The sequence below is a fragment of the Mangifera indica genome, chromosome 2 (genome assembly GCF_011075055.1).
Source record: "Mangifera indica cultivar Alphonso chromosome 2, CATAS_Mindica_2.1, whole genome shotgun sequence".
Lineage (NCBI taxonomy): Eukaryota > Viridiplantae > Streptophyta > Magnoliopsida > Sapindales > Anacardiaceae > Mangifera > Mangifera indica.
In genome coordinates, this window is record NC_058138.1 from 2,505,115 (window position 1) to 2,524,236 (window position 19,122).

The following is a 19,122-nucleotide window of genomic DNA, read 5'->3' on the forward strand; positions in this document are numbered from 1 at the left end:
TACTAATTCTTTATCGTTTTAATAATAAATCATCACAGTTTTCACAATATTTGTTGCTATATATAGTTAATGTTTATATTATGTTTTATCCTAACACCTTTCAAAATTTTATCCTAATACAACATAAATAAAATTGTGAGGGAAATTGTTTTTTCTCTTAATTGATCAAATTTATCTCATGCTTAGGCCTGTGAAATCAGTAAATCATGTAATTGCTTTTAGAATAAAAATAAGATCTAGAAGAAAAGAATATTAAGCTTGAGTTGAGGGCAAAGCTGTTTGGAATTAGAGCAAAGAATGAAGGAAAGAATAATCTTTTCAATGATAATAGAACCAAAGAAGCCTTAGTCCCAAGGCATCTTCTATAAGAAATCTTTTGTACTTTAATGCCTTTCTCTTTTCTCTTTCAATTGCTTGATGCTGTAATTCTTTTCCTTAGTGTTATAACAGATTCTTAATTTTGTTATGAGGAAAAGAATATCTTTATAATAGGTGAATCACTGGCCATTCATCTCTCTTTCCTACATTCTTTCCATCATTTTTCTCTCATCATCTTTCAACAATCAAAAACAAAGAAAATTAAGAACATGGAAATTTGTGTTTCAACTGTCGGTTCAATTGCGGGCAACATTTCCAACCGCCTGTTTGATGCAGCAGACCATCATACTGGTTACCTGCTTAACTACAATGACAACATCGAAGGATTAAGAAAGCAAGTTCAGAGACTCGAGGCTATCAGAGGCGACATACAAGTGAAGATTGGTGCTGCTAAAAGAAACAACGAAATTATTTTACTGGCCATCCAAAATTGGATATCAGAAGTTGATAATGTCTCTGCAGAAGCTATAAAGTTTTTGGAAGATGAAAGCAATGCGAACAAGATGTGCTTCAGAGGGTGGTGCATCAATCCCAGATTGCGCTACCGGTTCAGCAAGGTGGCAAAGCAGAAGATAGCAGAGATCACTCAGCTCCAAGAAGATGGAAAATTCCAAACTCTATCTCAGCCTGCTCCTCCTCCTTCAGGCATTATCTCTCCAACTGTGGGATTTTCTGGAATTTTCAAATCCAGAGAATCAATCAAGAATGAAATTATGGAGGCCTTGAAAGATGACAAGGTCAGCATAATTGGAATATGTGGGATGGGGGGTGTGGGTAAGACCACACTAGTGAAACAAGTCGGCAAACAAGCTAAAGAAGAGAAGTTGTATGATTCAGTAGTTATGGTGGTTGTGTCCCAAACCCCAAATATCATGAATATTCAAAGAGAAATTGCTCACATGCTGGATCTGAAATCATTATCAGATTGTCCTGAATCAGCAAGAGCAAGTTCTCTATGGGAGAGAATTAAGAAGGAGAAACGAATACTCATAATATTGGATGATATTTGGAGAAGAATTCAATTGGAGGAGATTGGCATTCCTTTTGGGAAGGACCATGGAGGTTGTAAGATCGTGCTTACTTCTCGAAGGAAAAATGTATGCGATCAAATGGATTGTGACAAGACATTTATTGTTGGAACTTTGACAAAACAGGAGTCATGGGCGCTATTCAAGGATCTTGTTGGCATGGATGTTGAAAATTCTATTCTGAGCTCAATCGCAAGAGAAGTAACTGCTGAATGTGATGGTCTGCCGATTGCAATCGTGACTGTAGCCAGGGCACTGAAGAACAGGGACATGTATGAGTGGTGTGATGCCTTACAACGACTTAAAAGTTCAACATCAACAAACATTGAAGGAATGCATGAAAATGTAATTTTATCCTTGGAGTTGAGTTACAATTTTCTAGAAAATGAGGCAAAATCTGTCTTCTTATTTTGCTCTGTATTTCCAGAAGATTTCAAAATTCCTGTTGAAGTCTTAGTGAGATACGGAACAGGATTGAGATGGTTCAAAGACTTGGGGACAATTAAGGATATTAGAGTCAGAACACATGCTATTGTAAGTAACCTTATCTCTTCTTTTCTATTGATTAGGGAAGAATTTGGGGAAGAATATGGTAAGAAATATGTCAAAATGCATGATGTAGTTCGTGATATTGCACATATCATAGCACGCAAACACAATTATACATTCTTAGTGAAAGCTGGTACGAGTTTGAAAGAGTGGCCAGAAAGAGATACATTTGAAGATCTCATGTGTATCTCATTGATGTTAAATGATATTAAAGAGGTACTGGATGGGATAGAATGGCCAAAGTTGCAATCGTTGCTACTGCAACAAAATTCCAGATTGGTTGTCCCTAACAATTTCTTTCAAGGCATGAATCATCTTGAAGTTCTAGATTTAAGTAAAACTCAATTATCACCATTGCCTGAGTCATTTTCCTTTCTTGTAAACCTTAGAACTTTGTACCTTAATTATTGCAAATTGGGTGACTTATCTATAATTGGAGATCTAAGCAAACTAGAAATTCTTAGCCTTTCTGGTTCTAACGTTAGGGAGATCCCTATATCGTTTAACCGATTAACTCATCTGAGACTATTAGATTTGAACTATTGTAATAAGTTGACACGAATATCACCTGGTGTCATATCCTCTCTTTGTAAATTAGAAGAGTTGTACGTTTTAAAAAGTTTTAGGCTTTGGGATTTAGGAGATGGGGGAGATTCAAGTAGCAATGCATGGCTTGCTGAGTTACAATTCTTGTCTAGAATAACTAGTTTGCAAATTATTATCCCCAACCTGAATTTCTTAGTTGATAATGATGTGCCATTCAAAAACTTATCAAGCTTTACAATAATAATAGGTGCTGGTGATTTTATTTCAAGGGAGTATTCACGAAATTTGATGATCTCATATAATAATGACATTATCATTTCAACATTACTTGATTATTTGAAGAATTTGGTAATTGAAAGAACAGAGCATCTACGTATTAAAGGTTTGGACAACATCTTTCATGATCTGGTAAATAGAGGACTGAATGAACTGAAGTGTTTAGAAGTGGTTGATCAGAAGGTAACATTTCTTGTAAATATTTTGGAATGTTCATCAAATTTAAGTTTCCACAACTTAGAGTTTCTACAAATTGTTGGCAATCCCAACTTGGTTGAAATATGTCATGGTGAACCCTCAATCCAGTCCTTCAATAAGCTCAAAAATTTGACTGTTAAGAGGTGCGGCAGGTTGTTGAATATTGTTCCAAGTAATTTGTTATGGAACTTTCGAAGTCTTGAATATTTGAGTGTAAATAGGTGTAATTCAGTGGTATATATATTTGATTGTAAAGAGGTTAAGGTGGTAGATGGAGAAACAAAGATGCTCTCATCATTAAAGAATCTAAAATTGCTTTTTCTAGCAAATATGACACATATATGGATGGGTGACACTCAATTCATAAACCTATGCAACTTGAAGATATTAAGTGTGTTTGTGTGCCCAAAGTTAATTAAGTTGTTTTCACAAGCTTTATTGCAAAGTCTTGTTTGTTTGGAAGATATGAACATACAAAATTGTTACAGTTTAGAGGAGATTTTCATAATGAAAGAAGAAGAGGAATTAATACCACCAAAGAAAGATCTCACCACAACCTTATCTAGTTTAGGAAACTTAAGTTCAATATATATATATTATTGCCCTAAATTGAAAAGGCTATTCACCCCCTCCATAGTCAAAAGCCTTGTAAAGCTTAGAATCCTTAGAATAACTAGTTGCTCAACACTGGAAGAAATAATCACAAATGAGGAAGCATCATCATCATCAATAGAAAGGATTGTGTTTCCTAGTTTGTCCACCTTAGGACTTTTAGTCTAAACAACCTTAGTTGTTTTAGCTCAGGTTCATATTCAATTGAATTTCCAATTTTGGAGGCACTTAATATCTATGAATGTCCCAGTATGAAGATCTTTGGTTATGGAAAACAACTAACACCAAAGCTCAACAAAGTTCATACATCTATTCTCACTAATAAAGAACGATGGATGGGCAACATTAACTCTACAATCCAACAATTGTTTGAAGAACAACAGGTATGTGAAGTAATTAATTGTTGATTGTAAACAATTGTAAATATTTTTTTTAATAAATTGTATTGGAAAATTAATAATTTAGACATGATAATAGATATGGTTATTTTGTTAGAGAAATAATAAATTATGGAAAAATGTGAATTGTTTTGCAGGAGGAAATTAGAAGACAACAAGTAAATGGTATGAATGATTTATGTTTCACTAAATCAATTAACAAATTATTATTCTTGTTTGGGTAGTCTCTAGTCATATCATATTTTTATGAATTATCAATACTAAACACAGGCGGGTAATTTCAGTGAGGAGACACGTGTCATATGCTGGTTTGTTGAAATATGTCCTTATTATACTGGCATACGTGTGTTCAATATTTGAAAAAGCTCTCATTAGATGTTTCTTTTTATTTGAATCACAGAAGACAGTGCTGAAGCCGGGTACGAAGAAGAAGAAGAAGAAGACGAAGAAGACGAAGAAGAAGAAGAAGACGAAGGATGAAAATGCAGCAACTCAGACTTGATTCTGCAATGCATACTGGTGCGAACCATGTTCATCAAATTTTTATAATAATTACAATGAAATTAAACATTAATTTAATTTTGATTAATGAACTTCAAAGAGGAAATTTACTGTCAACTGAGTCAAACTTGGTTATAGTTTTGTCATAATTATTATTGACAACTGAAGTTTGTTAATGCTTTGTAGAACAAGACTGGCATCCGGAGCAGAAATTATAATTGGCAAAGCGCAAAATGGGAATTCTGTTTAATGTTCATTTCCTATCAATGCAATAACCTTGGATGTTTATATAAGAATTCAGTTCAATTGAAATTATTTATACTATTTGAAAAATATTATTAGCATGTAAAATACCTTTTTCTTTTATCAATGGCTTGATGCCCCCTTGCCATAATCACAATATAGTTTATTTAGATTCATATCAGAAAATTGTAACAGAACATGCAGGGGAATACAAAGCATGGATTTGTAGCAGAAAAAGAGAAGCAGACAAGCTGAGAGGTTTTTGACATCATTTGCAATTTATAGACTGTTGAATTTTGATTTATTAAATTTTTACTGGGAATAGCAACGGTTAAAATCCTTACTGCAGGACTAATGATTAAGCATTATCAATATCACAAATAGGTGGGCAAATTCAGTGTGGCAAGGTGGCATGCCGATGAATACTTAACCAGAGGAGACACATTTCATACGCTTGTTTATTCTAGGTACTGAATTCCCTCAGTCTTGCTGATATAGCTCTAATGTGTATTTATTTTGTCATACTGATATAATTCTATTGTTTTTGTAATAGAAAATTGAGGTAAAAACAAACTTTAGAACAGGTATGTAACAAATTGCCATTTATGTCTTCTCATTAGTACATTATTTGTAAGCTCAAATGGCTTAAATGCTTGAATCTAGAAGAAACAAACATGAATGAGAAAGGAGAAAAGGCTGCTGCTTGCATCAACAGAGAAGACGGTGTTCCTAGCTTAACTGAGCTGAAACATGCTTTGTTTGAGCCGAGGATCTGGCAGATGCAATATTAGCAGCCTTACCTTCATCTACAGCTATGTCTTCCTCAAGAAACATCTACGATGATGATGACAATAAATTTGTCAGATCTCGTTTGAGAATTCATGATGATGCTACTGTCTTCGGATAGTGTGATAATTTTCCTTTCTATGGCATTACTTTTGGCTTTATTCAAAAGAAGTATTTTGAGCAGGGGATGATACAAAAAGTGAACTAGCTATCCACATAAACCAGGATTAGTGTAGCAAAGGCCTTGAGTGTTTTAAATATTTATACTACTTGAACAATAATTGGATGTAAAATGCTTTTTTCATTCTTCAGTAGCTTGATTCCTCCTTACCATAATCACAACATTCTTGATTTAGATTGATATCAGAAAATTGTAATGGAAAATCCAGGGGAAAACAGAGCATGGAATTGTAGCTTGAGATGAGCATGCAGAATATCAGTCCCATTCACATGCCACCGAAAATAAGGTTGGAGTGTTGCTTCTGAATCTTCGAGCCAGAGACGGTTCTCGATGTTCAGACATTTTTGTGTAATTTATTTGCAGATCCGGTAATTCAGATTGTCCCTCCTTTCTTTGTTCTTAAAATTATTACCTCTTTTTATATTTGTATCTTTGAAATGTTACCTTTACACCAATTTTTCTTTTGATAAAGGATATCATACGCCTTCCCAGGTTATTTCGGTTTATTCAATGGCCCTGGGCAAAATTAATTTCTGTTCTACAGGTTGACATGTCCTGCTATTTGTAGCATTGTTTATGTTTGGGCCGTGTTTGTTCATTGCGTTTTATCTATTTTCTTCTTTTTTTTTTTCTAAATTTTTACTTAGGAAATCTGTGCTCTATTTTTTCTTTCATTTTTTTCTGTAATATTGTGTATTGTAATTTGAAAAACTTGTTGCAGGCACATGCTCTTAGAATTGCTCTGGAAGCATAGAACTTACCTGTCAACGTCTATGTTGGAATGAGGTATTGGTAACAATTTACAGAGGAGGGAGAGCAGCGGGTAGGTTTTAGTCTTCTCACATTTTTTCACATTGTTTTGTTAAATGTGATTTCATGCATCAGTTTTTAAACTCTTCCGAAAATAATTGAAAAATAGAAAAAAGAAAGACAATGCAAGAGATAGGTTGCCCTTTTTTTCTATTTGTAAGCTTCTTTCCAGTGTTCAATTGCATTATTTTAGGACAACATGTTTTAACTAATGCTTTATGATAAGAATGGCCCCTTTCTATCTTAAAATTGTCAGTGTCCTGATAGTTCAAAATTTCGCTACAGTTGGCAGATTAAGAGAGACAAAATTGCAAGGCTCGTTGTGCAGCCACTTTATCTGCAGTTCTCTCTCTCTGCAATTGGGTTAAGCATCCGTGTTCTTGAGAAAATATTTAGGTGCTGCTTCCGTTTTAGAATATTCTCCGATTTCTTGCCTGTGGTAAATCAATTTGTATATCATGAACCATTTCTGAGTGAGAATAATATGTCAGGGAAGATGCATACCTATCTAAGATGCCTGTTTCTATCATAAGGTGCTGGCATCACTGAGAAGGTTACATCAGGTCTATGGCTCACTTGATTCAGAAAGAGTTGGGGAAATTCTTAAATCCTGAGGAGGTGAACTTACTTAGTAGATACTCCTTTTCTATATGGATCTTTTACAATACAAAACCAGTGTATGTAATAAACTTTGGCTTGCTTGGGTTGGAGCCATTTGATGTAATAAGCTCTATACAACTTTTTTGACTTCTGTATGTGAAACTACAGGTAATGATCTTCTTTAGTGCCCATGGAGTACCAGTTAGTTTTGTCGAGAATGCTGGTGATATTTACAGAGACCAGATGGAGTGTATCTACCTAACTGTGTAGAACCTGAAAAGGCAAGGAGTTGCAATGTTCATACTCTGGTATACCAGGTTTTACTTCAAAAGAAATCCAACTATGTAAGTTTTAGCTTCCTACTTTCTTGTCTTCCCTAGATTATGAGCACTCTTATCATTAGGTTGGGTACTAAAATGTTTGGTTGGTTATTCTTTGGTTTTTCATTCCTTTCCCCTTCTTTTGTTTCGTTAGAGTCAAGTAGGGCCGATACAATAGCTGAAGCCCTACACTGATGAAGTTCTTGATGAGCTCACTTAGAAAGGAGTTATGAGTCTTCTGGCAGTTCCAGTCAGGTGCATGACTAGTTACAAATTTAGCATTTTCGTGTGTCGATATGAGCACTAAAATGGCTATCTACAGAGTTAAATTAATTGTTGTATTTACAAATGCAGCCTTGTGAGTCAGCAGGTATAAACACTAGGAGAGATTGGTACAGAGTGATGGCGGTTGGCTCTTGAATCTGGCATTCAAAACTGGGGACATGTACCCGCCCTCAACTACACACCTTCCTTCATCATGGTCTGACAGATGCTGCACTAGAAGTCTTACCTTCAGCAATTGCTATATCTTCCTCGAGGAACAACTCCAATGAAGACAACAATGACTTTGTGAGATCTCATTTGAGAATTCATGATGATGCCACTGTCTTGAGATAGTGTGATAATTTGACCAATCATTTGTGTTGAGAATGCTGGTGATCCATGCAACGACCCGATGGAATGCAGAAATTGGAAAGCTGATGATTTGGCAACGATCATACTCTGGCATACCAGGTTTGATTGTGAAACTCAATTTCATATGTTTTAGCTTGCATCTTTCTTGTCCACCCTTAATTATGAGTACTGTCACAACTGCTTTCTACCGACTTTCTTGATCTCATATTTTTTGTTACTCTTCATTAGGTTGGGCACTATAATGTTTGGTTGCTTAATTCCTGCACTGATGAAGCTCTCCTTGGGCTAGGCCAAAATGGTGTCGTGAGTCTTCTGGCATTTTCAGTCTGGTACATGACTTGTTACAAAAATATCAATTTTGTGTGCCGATATGAACACCAAAATGGTAAAATACAGAGTTAAATTACTTGTAGTATGTATAACTGCAGCTTTGTGAGTGAATGCATAAAAGCCCCTGAAGGGATTTACATGGAGTACAGGGAATTAGCTCTTGAATGTGGCAATCAAAAGTGGGGATGTTTTCCTGCCCTCAACTGCATGTGTTCTGTCATCACAGATCTGGCAGATGCGATACTAGAAGTATTGCCTTCAGCAACCGCTATATCTTCCCCAAGGGACTTCTCCAATGAAGACAACAGTGACTTTGTGAGACATGATATCAAAATGTCTTCAGTTCTATCTTACCATTCGTTTTGTTGTTGTCGCCAAAAATGATACTTGCATTCAAGAATAATGTTTTTTGAAAGCGATTAAGAGTAGTATCATACAAGATTTTCAAAAAATGTTGAAGAACAGCTGAGTTTCATATGAACTGATGATTTCAGCATATAAAATTTCAAACGTGGTAATGTAGCTTGATCAAAATAGCGACGACACAGGACTTGAGATAGAGATTGTCAAGCCCAAAGCCCTTAGGGTAGAGGTAAACAGCTCCATTAGATCTATCTCAAGCCATGCATACCTCGGAATTTGTGTCTGATGTTGAGGTGTTAAGCTGTGAATGACATGATTTTGGTGATAGTGGTCTGTGTTACGATCTCAAGTGTAAAATATGAGACTCAGATTCTCTTCCGAAATGTATAAACTTCTAGTATAAGATTTATATGGTTTTGGGTTTTCTAATCTCAATAATTAGTTTTTAGATATATTTCTTTCTAAGTTCATACAAATTTGCTATTGCAATGATCGGACTGGGTTATGATATTTTAGTTTGCTTCCAATGGTTCCTTGGACAAGCATTTGTCTGGTAATTTCTATTTTGTTTTGCAACTAAAATTATCTTACATTGGGTCGCTGTTTTTCTCAAACTTTGATGCCTAGTTAGGGGTGTTTTTGAAAAGAAATCATGATATGCATCCAAAATGATATGGCATAATGTTATACCCAATGGTATTTTCAATATCTTTTGCAATTCATATTGTCTATTGAATTTAGATCTATTATCATTTTTGCAAGATATCCCGACTATATATTCCAATTAGGGTTGCAAATAAATCAAGCCACAAGTAGCTTAATTATTGTCGAGCCAAACTTGATCTCGCTAACTATCAGCTATACTATTAAAAATTTGAAATTTAGACATACACTCTTCAAATATTACATTTAAACTTTGAATATGGGGATAATTGATAAATTTATAACTTATGAGATTTAACTAGCATTTCCTATCTAGAGCTAGAGCCGACATGTCCTATTTCATGCTCGAGCCTCCCTAAAACCCAATCGAGTATTAAAATAACTTGAGTGAATCTAATTTGGATATCTGTTACATTAGATACTCCTTTATTTTTAGTTGTTTGATCAAGGTGGAATATTCTAACATTCAATACATAAGATTATCCATCTAAACTTAGATATGACTTTGCTTTTCTTATATTGCTCATAAATCCATTTAGGTTTTGATAGAAGGGTTTAACTTCTTTTAACGCAATCAATTATATTCAAACGGGTTTTAGATCAACACTTATTAAGTCTTTAAATCTTTGATACTTCGCTAGAAATATAAATCTTTCGACATTTATTAATTACAAACTTCCTAATATTGTCCTAATAGAAATACATTATACTGAGAATAATAATATAATTCTACAAAGATTAGAAAGGTATTTCCTAATCCGAATTTTAATCTTTATTAACTTATAAATGCAAGATTTTGAGGATGAAGTTAGCTCATTGATGGAGAAATTTGTGAGATCATCATAGAGCTTTTCTTTGGAAATCTTTCGGGGTATCATTTTTGGAAGGTATCATATTGTTTGACCTAGTCTTTTACTAGGTATTGGGATATTAATATTCCTTTTGAGTCTCATATTTAGACTTGACAATGGCTCGTCTCAAGGCTAAAAAATCCTGACTTAAGGGGTATAATTGTAAAAATATGGGTTATGCGTCAGGGCCTGTAAGGAAGGCCTATGGGCCTGCAAACATTAAAAAAAAAAAGTTTTTGATTTATTGGTCCATCAAAATATTCACATAAACACAACCCAGCGGCTAAGGTTGTCGTATCAAACTAGACACACCAGACCTATTATCACATTATACTAAATAAAATAAAATAAAATTTACATTAGCTATGATGATATTACCTTCCTAAATATAAATTTGTGAATCCAATTTTAGAACAAAAAAACAAAAAAAGTCAGTTAGAAGGCAAGAAAAACACAAAATATAGGATTTTGTAAAGAACAAACAAAAACAAATTTATAAAAATTAACAAATGAAAAATGGCAATCAACATTAAAAAAAATATCTCCGCAGGATTCCTTATTTTAAATTTTTTAATAACATCCAATTAAAGCCAAGATCAATGAATAATCCCCCGTTTCTCTAAAAGTTTTCACATAAATTTCATCGCTTGGAACATTTGTCTTTTAGCCAAGGAATTTTGCATAAGTTTGGAAACCAGGGCTCCCTTTGTCTTGGTTTCTTTTGCTTCCGAAAAATTCTTACAGTAATTATGGAAACAGAGTCTGTTTCCAAGGAGAGTGGTGTCCTGAAACTGGTGTATCTTGGAGTCTTCGTCCAGCTTTACAAGACCCAATAACGGCTGTGAAAGTCACCCAGACACTGTGATACCCATCCGGATGTGTTCAAGTTTCCCTGGATTATGGTCCTGAGTTGGTTTTGAAGCCTGGAAGAGTCTTTTATGTTGTTCCGAATCACACACTTCGCCAGTTGATGTAACCAAAAGGAGGGTCGAGAAACAGGGTTTTTCCAGGGAAAGATTATTCTTCCCCTGGTCCGAAGGTTACATCTCGGATGGAATCCTGTATTGATGAAATGGATTTATCTACTCGATGATAAGGGCATGGTCAGATGAATAAAGAGCAAGATTCGAGTGAAGTTTCCTGTGAGCTAAGCTATGATTTTCATTGGCATGTGAAAAATGGAAACCCTGTGGTTACAGAAAACAAAGTGGACACCAGGTGTGAAGATTGGTCTGAAGACTTTTCAAGATCAAAATATCTTGTTGGTCCTGACGAGAAATACAAAAACAAAATCTACAGAACACAATCACTGCCGTTCTGGCTTGATTCGATTTAAAATCCAAGCAAGATAATTAGGATTATTCTCCGAAGAAATAACACAAAAACGAGCAACCAGAGTAAGAAAATCGTCAGCGTTGGATTTTAAGGATAAAAGAATAGAGAAAGAATGATATGATTATGCAGCAGAGTTCTGAAATACAATTTGAAAGGATTTGCATAATACATACTTTTTATTTTTTTTAGCAAGCTTATATAGAAGTTGAAACAGATAACTTAATGGCCTAAAATCAAGCCATGAACAGTAACACGAATTTAACAAACTGCTCTTAATGGCCTAGAATCAAGCCATGAACAATAACACGAATTTAACAAACTGACCACTATAGCAACACAAACTGACCACTTCCTAAAGACTAGGACAACAATTAAAAATAAAACACATCAACTGCATGTGGACATGTTTTAGTCCTGAAGCATTTTCCTAACACTCCTCCTTGCTTTAGGAGCTGCAAACACCAACGTTCTACCTTAAAAACTCGAATCTGCTCATTGGAAGTGGCTTTGTAAACAAATCTACCAGCTGATCTTCAAACTTGTAGTAAACCAGAGTCACAAATTTTTCTTTCTGCACTTCTCTTAAGAAAAATAATTTGATGTTGAAATGCTTAGTTTTCCCATGAAACACAGGATTATGGGAAATAGCAATGGCAGCTTGGTTGTCAACAAAAATTTCAGTACTTTCTTTTTGCTCTAGATTGAGATCCATTAAAATCTTCCTTAGCCACAAAGCTTGATTAACAGCAGCTGTTGCAGCAACAAATTCTGCTTTAGCAGTGGATTGCGCCACAGTTTCTTGCTTTTTCAAGCTCCATGAGAAAACACTAGATCCAATAGTAAAACAGTAGCCTGAGGTACTTCTCATATCATCAATGGAACCTCCCCAGTCACTATCAGAGAAACCAACCAGCTTGAACTCCTTGCTTCTTGTGAATTTAATACCAAAATCACTTATGCCTTTGATATATCGAATCACTCTTTTGGCAGCCTTGAGATGCAATTCTGTGATACCCTTAGGTGAATCCCACATCAACAAAGCACGGGAGAGATGCTGGGTCTGTCTATGTATCCTACATTGGTTAGTGGTAGGAGAGTTTGATTGGTTAAATAGCCTGTAAGCTCCTTAACTATTAAGACACGTTTTGGGTTGTAAAGCCCAAAAGCAAACCCACAATGGATTGTGTGTCCAAAGTGGACAATATATTAACAGTGGGTTGGGTTATTAGACCAGGGATGTTACAAATGGTATCAGAGCAACTCCGCGTGTCCTCTTGAACGATGGTAAGGCAAACCTCAGCGAGGACGCTGAGTCTTGTAAGGGGGGTATATGTGATACCCTTAGGCGAATCCCACATCAACAAAGCACGAGAGAGATGCTGGGTCTATCTATGTATCCTACATTGGTTAGTGGTGGGAAAGTTTGATTGGTTAAATAGCCTGTGAGCTCCTTAACTGTCAAGACGCGTTTTGGGTTGCAAAGCCCAGAAGCAAACCCACGATGGACTGTGTGTCCAAAGTGGACAATATCTTAACAGTGGGTCGGGCTATTGGACCTGGGGTGTTACAAATTCACTTGCACAGTGCATAAATCTGGACAAAATATTTACAACATTTAAAATGTCAGGTCGTGTTGCTGTAAGATACATCAAGCAACCAATTAAACTTCTAAAGTATCTAACATCAACTTTATCAGCACCATCTTCCTTGCACAGCTTCTCCTTTTGATTCATAGGAGTGCTTACTGCCTTGCATTCTTCAAGCTTAAACTTATTCAAAATCTCATTGGCATACTTCTTTTGGCAGATGAAGACTTCATGCGCAGCTTGCTAAATTTCCATTCCAAGAAAAAAGTTCATCAACCCGAGATCTGTCATTTCAAAAACCTTCATCATTTCTTGTTTGAACTCCTCAACTAGCCATGCATCATTTCCTGTTAGTAAAAGATCATCAACATAAAGAGAAACTATCAGAACATCATTGCTTTGATTTTTGACATAAAGAGTGGCCTTAGATAGGCTTTTTTTAAAACCAAGGCTCAGCAAATAGTCATCTATCCTACTATACCAAGCTCTTGGAGCTTGTTTTAACCCATAAAGAGCCTTCTTGAGTAGAAACACCTTGTCCTCTTCTCATTTCTTCACAAAACCTTCGGGCTGTTCAACGTAAATTTCTTCTTGCACAACACCGTTTAAAAATGTTGATTTTACATCAAGTTGATACACTCTCCAATTCATTTGAGCAGTTACAGCAAGCAAAAGCCTTATGGTGTCTAGACGAGCAACTAGTGCAAAGGTATCCGAGTAGTCCACGTCAAAAACTTGAGCATAGCCTTTCACCACGAGTCTTGCCTTGTGTTTGTTGATAGAACCATCAGCATTTAGCTTAGTTTTGTACACCCACTTGACTCTAATCACCTTTCTATCTTGAGGTCTTTCTACTAGAATCCACGTATTGTTTTTCTCTATCATGAACAACTCCTCCTTCATTGCAGCTATCCACCTTTGATCCTTTTTTGCTTCTTCATAATCTGTAGGTTCACACACAGCAATGTTACACCTTTCATGAATTTCAGAAAGCAACCTAGTTCCTCTCACAGGGACTTCATCCACTGTTTCATTTTGCCACTCTACTTCTTCTTTAGTATTAGAACCAAGAAACTTGAGTTTCAACTCTGTCATGGTCTGACCCTTCTTTTTTGCATTGTCCCAATTCCACTCTTTATCCTCCATAAAGTGAACATCCCTGCTAACAACAATATTTCTAGTTTATGGTTGGAAAATTTTATAAGCCTTGCTGACAGTGCTATAACCTATAAAAATGCCTGGTGATGCTCTTTTATCTAGCTTGTCACGTTTGTTCTATGGAACATAAGTGAAACACAAACAACCAAATACTTTAAGAAACTTCAGTGATGGTTTGTAACCATACCAGGCCTCAAATGGTGTTTGATCTTTTACTGCCTTTGTTGGGAGCCTATTTTGAAGAAACACAGTCGTATTTGCTGCCTCTGCCCAAAACTTCTTTGGCAAATTTTTCTCATACAGCATGCATCTTGACATTTCCAAGATGTACCTATTTCTCCTTTCATTAACTCCATTTTGTTGTGGAGTGAAGGGAGTTGTAAACTGATGTTCAATGCCTACTTCTTCACAAAACTGGTTGAATTCTCTCGAAGTATACTCCTTCCCATTGTCTGATCTCACAATCTGAATTTTGCAGTCACTTTCATTCTCAACTTTTGCTTTAAATTTCCAAAAGACTTGAGCTACTTCTGATTTAAACTTCAAGAAGAAAATCCAGCACATTATGGTGAAATCATCAATAAAGGCAATATAATAAAGACTACCTTTTAGAGAAGGTGTTCTTTGAGGGCCTGAGACATCCGTGTGAATCAATTGTAGCTTCCTTGATACTCTACCAGTTGCCTTTGAAAATGGTTTTCTATTGAGCTTGCCAAATTGACATGCCTTACAGCTTGGAATCTGATCTTCAAATTTTGGAAGATCTTTCGCCATCATCTTGGACTTCATTTGCAGCAGCCCTTGGTGGTGATAATGCCCGAGCCTTTTGTGCCAAACTTCTGTGATATTTTCCTTGACTGAAAAAATTGTTTGCTTCTCCTCTAATGGATTTAGGGCAAAACTTTTGCCTTTCATTCTGACTTTAAAAATATCATGATTGGCTGCATCTCTAATTAGACAATACTTGTCTTCAAAAACAACTTTAAAACCTCTTTCCATCAGTTGGTCAACACTCAACAAGTTTTGTTGAATTTCAGGAACAAAAAGAACATCATGAATTAGTTTTGTACCTGAACAACTTGTTATTGCAACTGTCCCCTTTCCTTTGACTGAGATGTAATCACCATTGCTGATTCTAACTTTGGTAAGGTTGGTTGGCTTCAAATCTCTGAAAAGTTCCTTGTCATTGGTCATGTGATTGGTGCAACCATTGTCAATTAGCCAACTTTCACTTGATTCACTGCCTGTGAGACATGTAGCCATGAACCATTGATCTTTCTCCCCTTGATCAGCAATTTGTGCTTCAATCTCCTACTGCTGAGCTTTTCCTTTGCAAATTATTGCTTCATGTCCCAATTGATTATATTTGGAACATTTTGCGCTAGGTCTCTTCCAACATTTGAATGGAAGGTGTCCTTCCTTTCCACAATAATGGCAAGGATTTGCATAAGGTTTCTTCCAACATTTGAATGGAGGGTGACCTTCCTTTCCACAATGATGGCAAGAAGGGTATTTAACAGTGAAGCTTCCTTTTTTGCCTTTGTTATTAGGAACAAAAAAGTTTCCTTCTTGGCCTTTCTTCTTTTTCTTTTTGTTTTTGTCAGCTCCATTATATTTTGCAAATAAGGCTCCTTCGGTGTTGACATCTTGCCTCATATGCCTTCTTTGTTCTTGTGCCTGCAGAGAATTAAGTAATTCCGCCAAGAAGATTTTTGATAGATCCTTAGTATTTTCCAAGGTTGTAACTGTCGCTTCATACCTCTCAGGTACTGTGACAAGGATCTTCTCTACAATTCTTGAATCATTAAATTCAGACCCGAGTAGTCTGACTTTGTTTGCAATTTCAAGAAGTCTATCTGAATATTCTTTGATTGTTTTAGACTCCATCTTTTGCAACTCAAAATCCCTTATCAAATTTAAAACTTGCATTCCTCTTATTCTTTCATCTCTTGCATATTCTTTCTTGAGATAATCCCATATAGACTTGGCTGTCTTACGGGAAATTATTCTTGTGAAGATCGTCGACGACACTGCAGCAAACAAACATGTTTTGGCCTTCGACTTTTTCATCTTCTTCTCCTTATGCATTTTAATCTGTGCCATGGTGGGATTTTCTGGAAGTGCAGGAACATCATAGTCTTCTTCCACTGCTTCCCAAAGATCCAAAGCATCCAAATATGCCTCCATACGAACTGCCCAAATCTAGTAGTTTTCTCTGTCGAATACTTGCGGAGCAATTGAGGAGAAACTGGCTTCGGCTTCCATGATGTTTTCAAAAACTCACACACAAATCCCGTAAGAAGAAAGCTCTGATACCAATTGTTAGATTTTAAGGATAAAAGAATAGAGAAAGAATGATATGATTATGCAGCAGAGTTTTGGAATACAATTTGAAAGGATTTGTGGAATACATACTTTTTATTTTTTTAGCAAGCTTATATAGAAGCTGAAACAGATAACTTAATGACCTAAAATCAAGCCATGAACAATAACACGAATTTAACAAACTGCTTTTAATGGCCTAGAATCAAGCCATAAACAGTAACACGGATTTAACAAACTGACCACTATAGCAACACAAACTGACCACTTCCTAAAGACTAGGACAACAATTAAAAATAAAACACATCAACTGCATGTGGACATGTTTCAGTCCTGGAGCATTTTCCTAACAGTCAGGTCAATTTGCTCCTGGAAGACAAGCCTTTGTTTTCTGTAAAGCATGACAGTAGAAGAACTCACAAAGTTCATGATTTCTTGCCAAAATATAACTTAAAATTAGACCACAACTCTTCCCAGAAGATCACAATTTTGTGGAAACTTGGTTATGCCCTCAACTTGTATATATTTTATAATATGCTTGACGCTATACACAACAATATAGGGAATTTTATTTCTCAGAAATTCAATACGATTATTATTGGTATTGAATTCCTAACTCTTCTTGATGTAGCTCTAAATGCCTATTTAATGATAATGATGCTGATAATCTTACTTACCCAAAAAAAAAAAAAAATGATACTGATACATTTCTCTATCGCTACTACTGGATCAAGCATCTGTTTTCTGGAGAGAATATTTAGGTGCTGTTTCTGGTTTAGTATATTCTCTAATTTCTTGCCTCTATGTAGTAAATCCATTTGTATATCATAAACCATTTGAGAAGAATAATATGTCAAGGAAGATGCATACATATATATATATATATATCAAGGATGCCTGTATGTAACATAGGGTCCTGGTATCAACGAGAAGGTTACATCAAGTCTATGGCTGACTTGATTCAGAAAGAGTTGATTAAATTCTCAGAGCCTTAGCAGGCCATGATATTCGTTATTGCTTATAGAACCTGAAAAGCCCAGGAGCTGACAACGATCATACTCTGGCACACCAAGTTTGACTGTAAAACCCAATTTCAAAAGTTTTTAGCTTCCATCTTTCTTGTCTTCCCATAATTATGAACACTGTCACAGCTGCCGTCTATCGACTTCCTAGATCTTAGATTCTCTACCCTCATCACTGTCACAGCTCTGATAAGAATAAATCTCGTCACAATAGGAAGAAATCAGTTATTTAAGCGCAGCATGAGTTATCCGCATGGTTACATAAGGAAAATAAATAATTAAGTGATAACTTATATAAGGAAAATTACAAAATGAATTTACATTCCATTATAGAAGAAACTATTCGATTAACTGACAATTTCCTAATTTGTTTAAGATTAATAGATGTGGATATTGATTTGGGAATTAATTTCTACTTCTTTTTCTTATTTATAATTTTTTTTTTTTTGTAATTTCATTTGTTTCTTGTAATGGAAAATGCAGGGCAAAACAGAGCTTGAATTTGTAGTGGAAAAAGAAAAACAGACAAGCTGAAGAGGTTTTAGATATCATTTGCAAATTTATAGTCTGTTGAATTCTGATTCATTGAATTTTTCTAGAAATAGCAACGATTAAAATCCTTGCTGCACTACTAATGATTATGCATTATCAATATCACAAATAAGTGGGCAATTTCAGTGTGGCAAGGTGGCATGCCGATGAACACTTACCAGAGGAGACACATGTCATATGCTCGTTTATTCTAGGTACTGAATTCCCTCACTCTTGCTGATATAGCACTAAGGTTGCTGCTTGCATCAACAGAGAAGATGGTGTTTCAGGGGAGGATTTTATCCACAGCTCTCTATCTCTACAATTGGGTCAAGCATCCGTGTATTGAAGAGAATATTTAGATGCTGCTTCTGTTTTTATATATTCTCTAATTTCTTGTCTGTAGTAAATCAATTTTTACATCATAAACCATTTATGAGTGAGAATAATATGTCAGGGAAGATGCATACCTATCAAGGATGCCTGTTTCTATCATTCGGTCCTGGTATCACTGAGAAGGTTACATCAAGTCTATGGCTGACTTTATTCAGAAAGACTTGTGGAAATTCTTATAGCCTGAGGAGGTGCATTTACTTTGTGGATACTCTTTTTCTATAGGGTTCTCTTGCAGAACAAAATCAGTATATATATTAAATTGGACTTGCCTGGGTTGGGTTCATTTGATGAGATAAGCTCTCTACGACATTTCTGACCTCTATATGTGAAACTACAGGAGATTCCAATTGCATTACTATTAGGTTCCATCTTTCTTGTCTACCCTAAATTATGAGGAATGTCATAGTTATTGTCTACCGACTTTCTTGATCTCTAATATCTTACCCTCATCATTGGGTTATGCAAATGATTTGGAGAATATATTCAACAATCTTACATGTCTT

General features: G+C 35.5%; 1 protein-coding gene and 1 pseudogene across 1 annotated transcript; both read left to right on the plus strand.

Annotated features, from left to right (window-relative positions):
- Window positions 1-587: 587 nt before the first annotated feature.
- Window positions 588-4,736, plus strand: LOC123203346 (disease resistance protein At4g27190-like). The gene is made up of 2 exons (XM_044619692.1): window positions 588-3,127; window positions 4,673-4,736. Exons 1-2 carry the CDS (start codon window positions 588-590, stop codon window positions 4,734-4,736), a joined length of 2,604 nt encoding a protein of 867 aa, XP_044475627.1.
- Window positions 4,737-5,543: 807 nt separating this feature from the next.
- LOC123203370 lies at window positions 5,544-9,158 on the plus strand (annotated as a pseudogene).
- The last annotated feature ends 9,964 nt before the right edge of the window (window positions 9,159-19,122 follow it).

What these genes read in the sequence shown, in the direction of transcription:
- LOC123203346 (XM_044619692.1), top strand. Translation starts at nt 588, where the DNA reads ATGGAAATTTGTGTTTCAACTGTCGGTTCAATTGCGGGCAACATTTCC. An exon ending in ACTGTTAAGAGGTGCGGCAG is followed by an intron (nt 3,128 to 4,672) that starts GTTGTTGAATAT and finishes AATGCTTTGTAG; the next exon opens with AACAAGACTGGCATCCGGAG.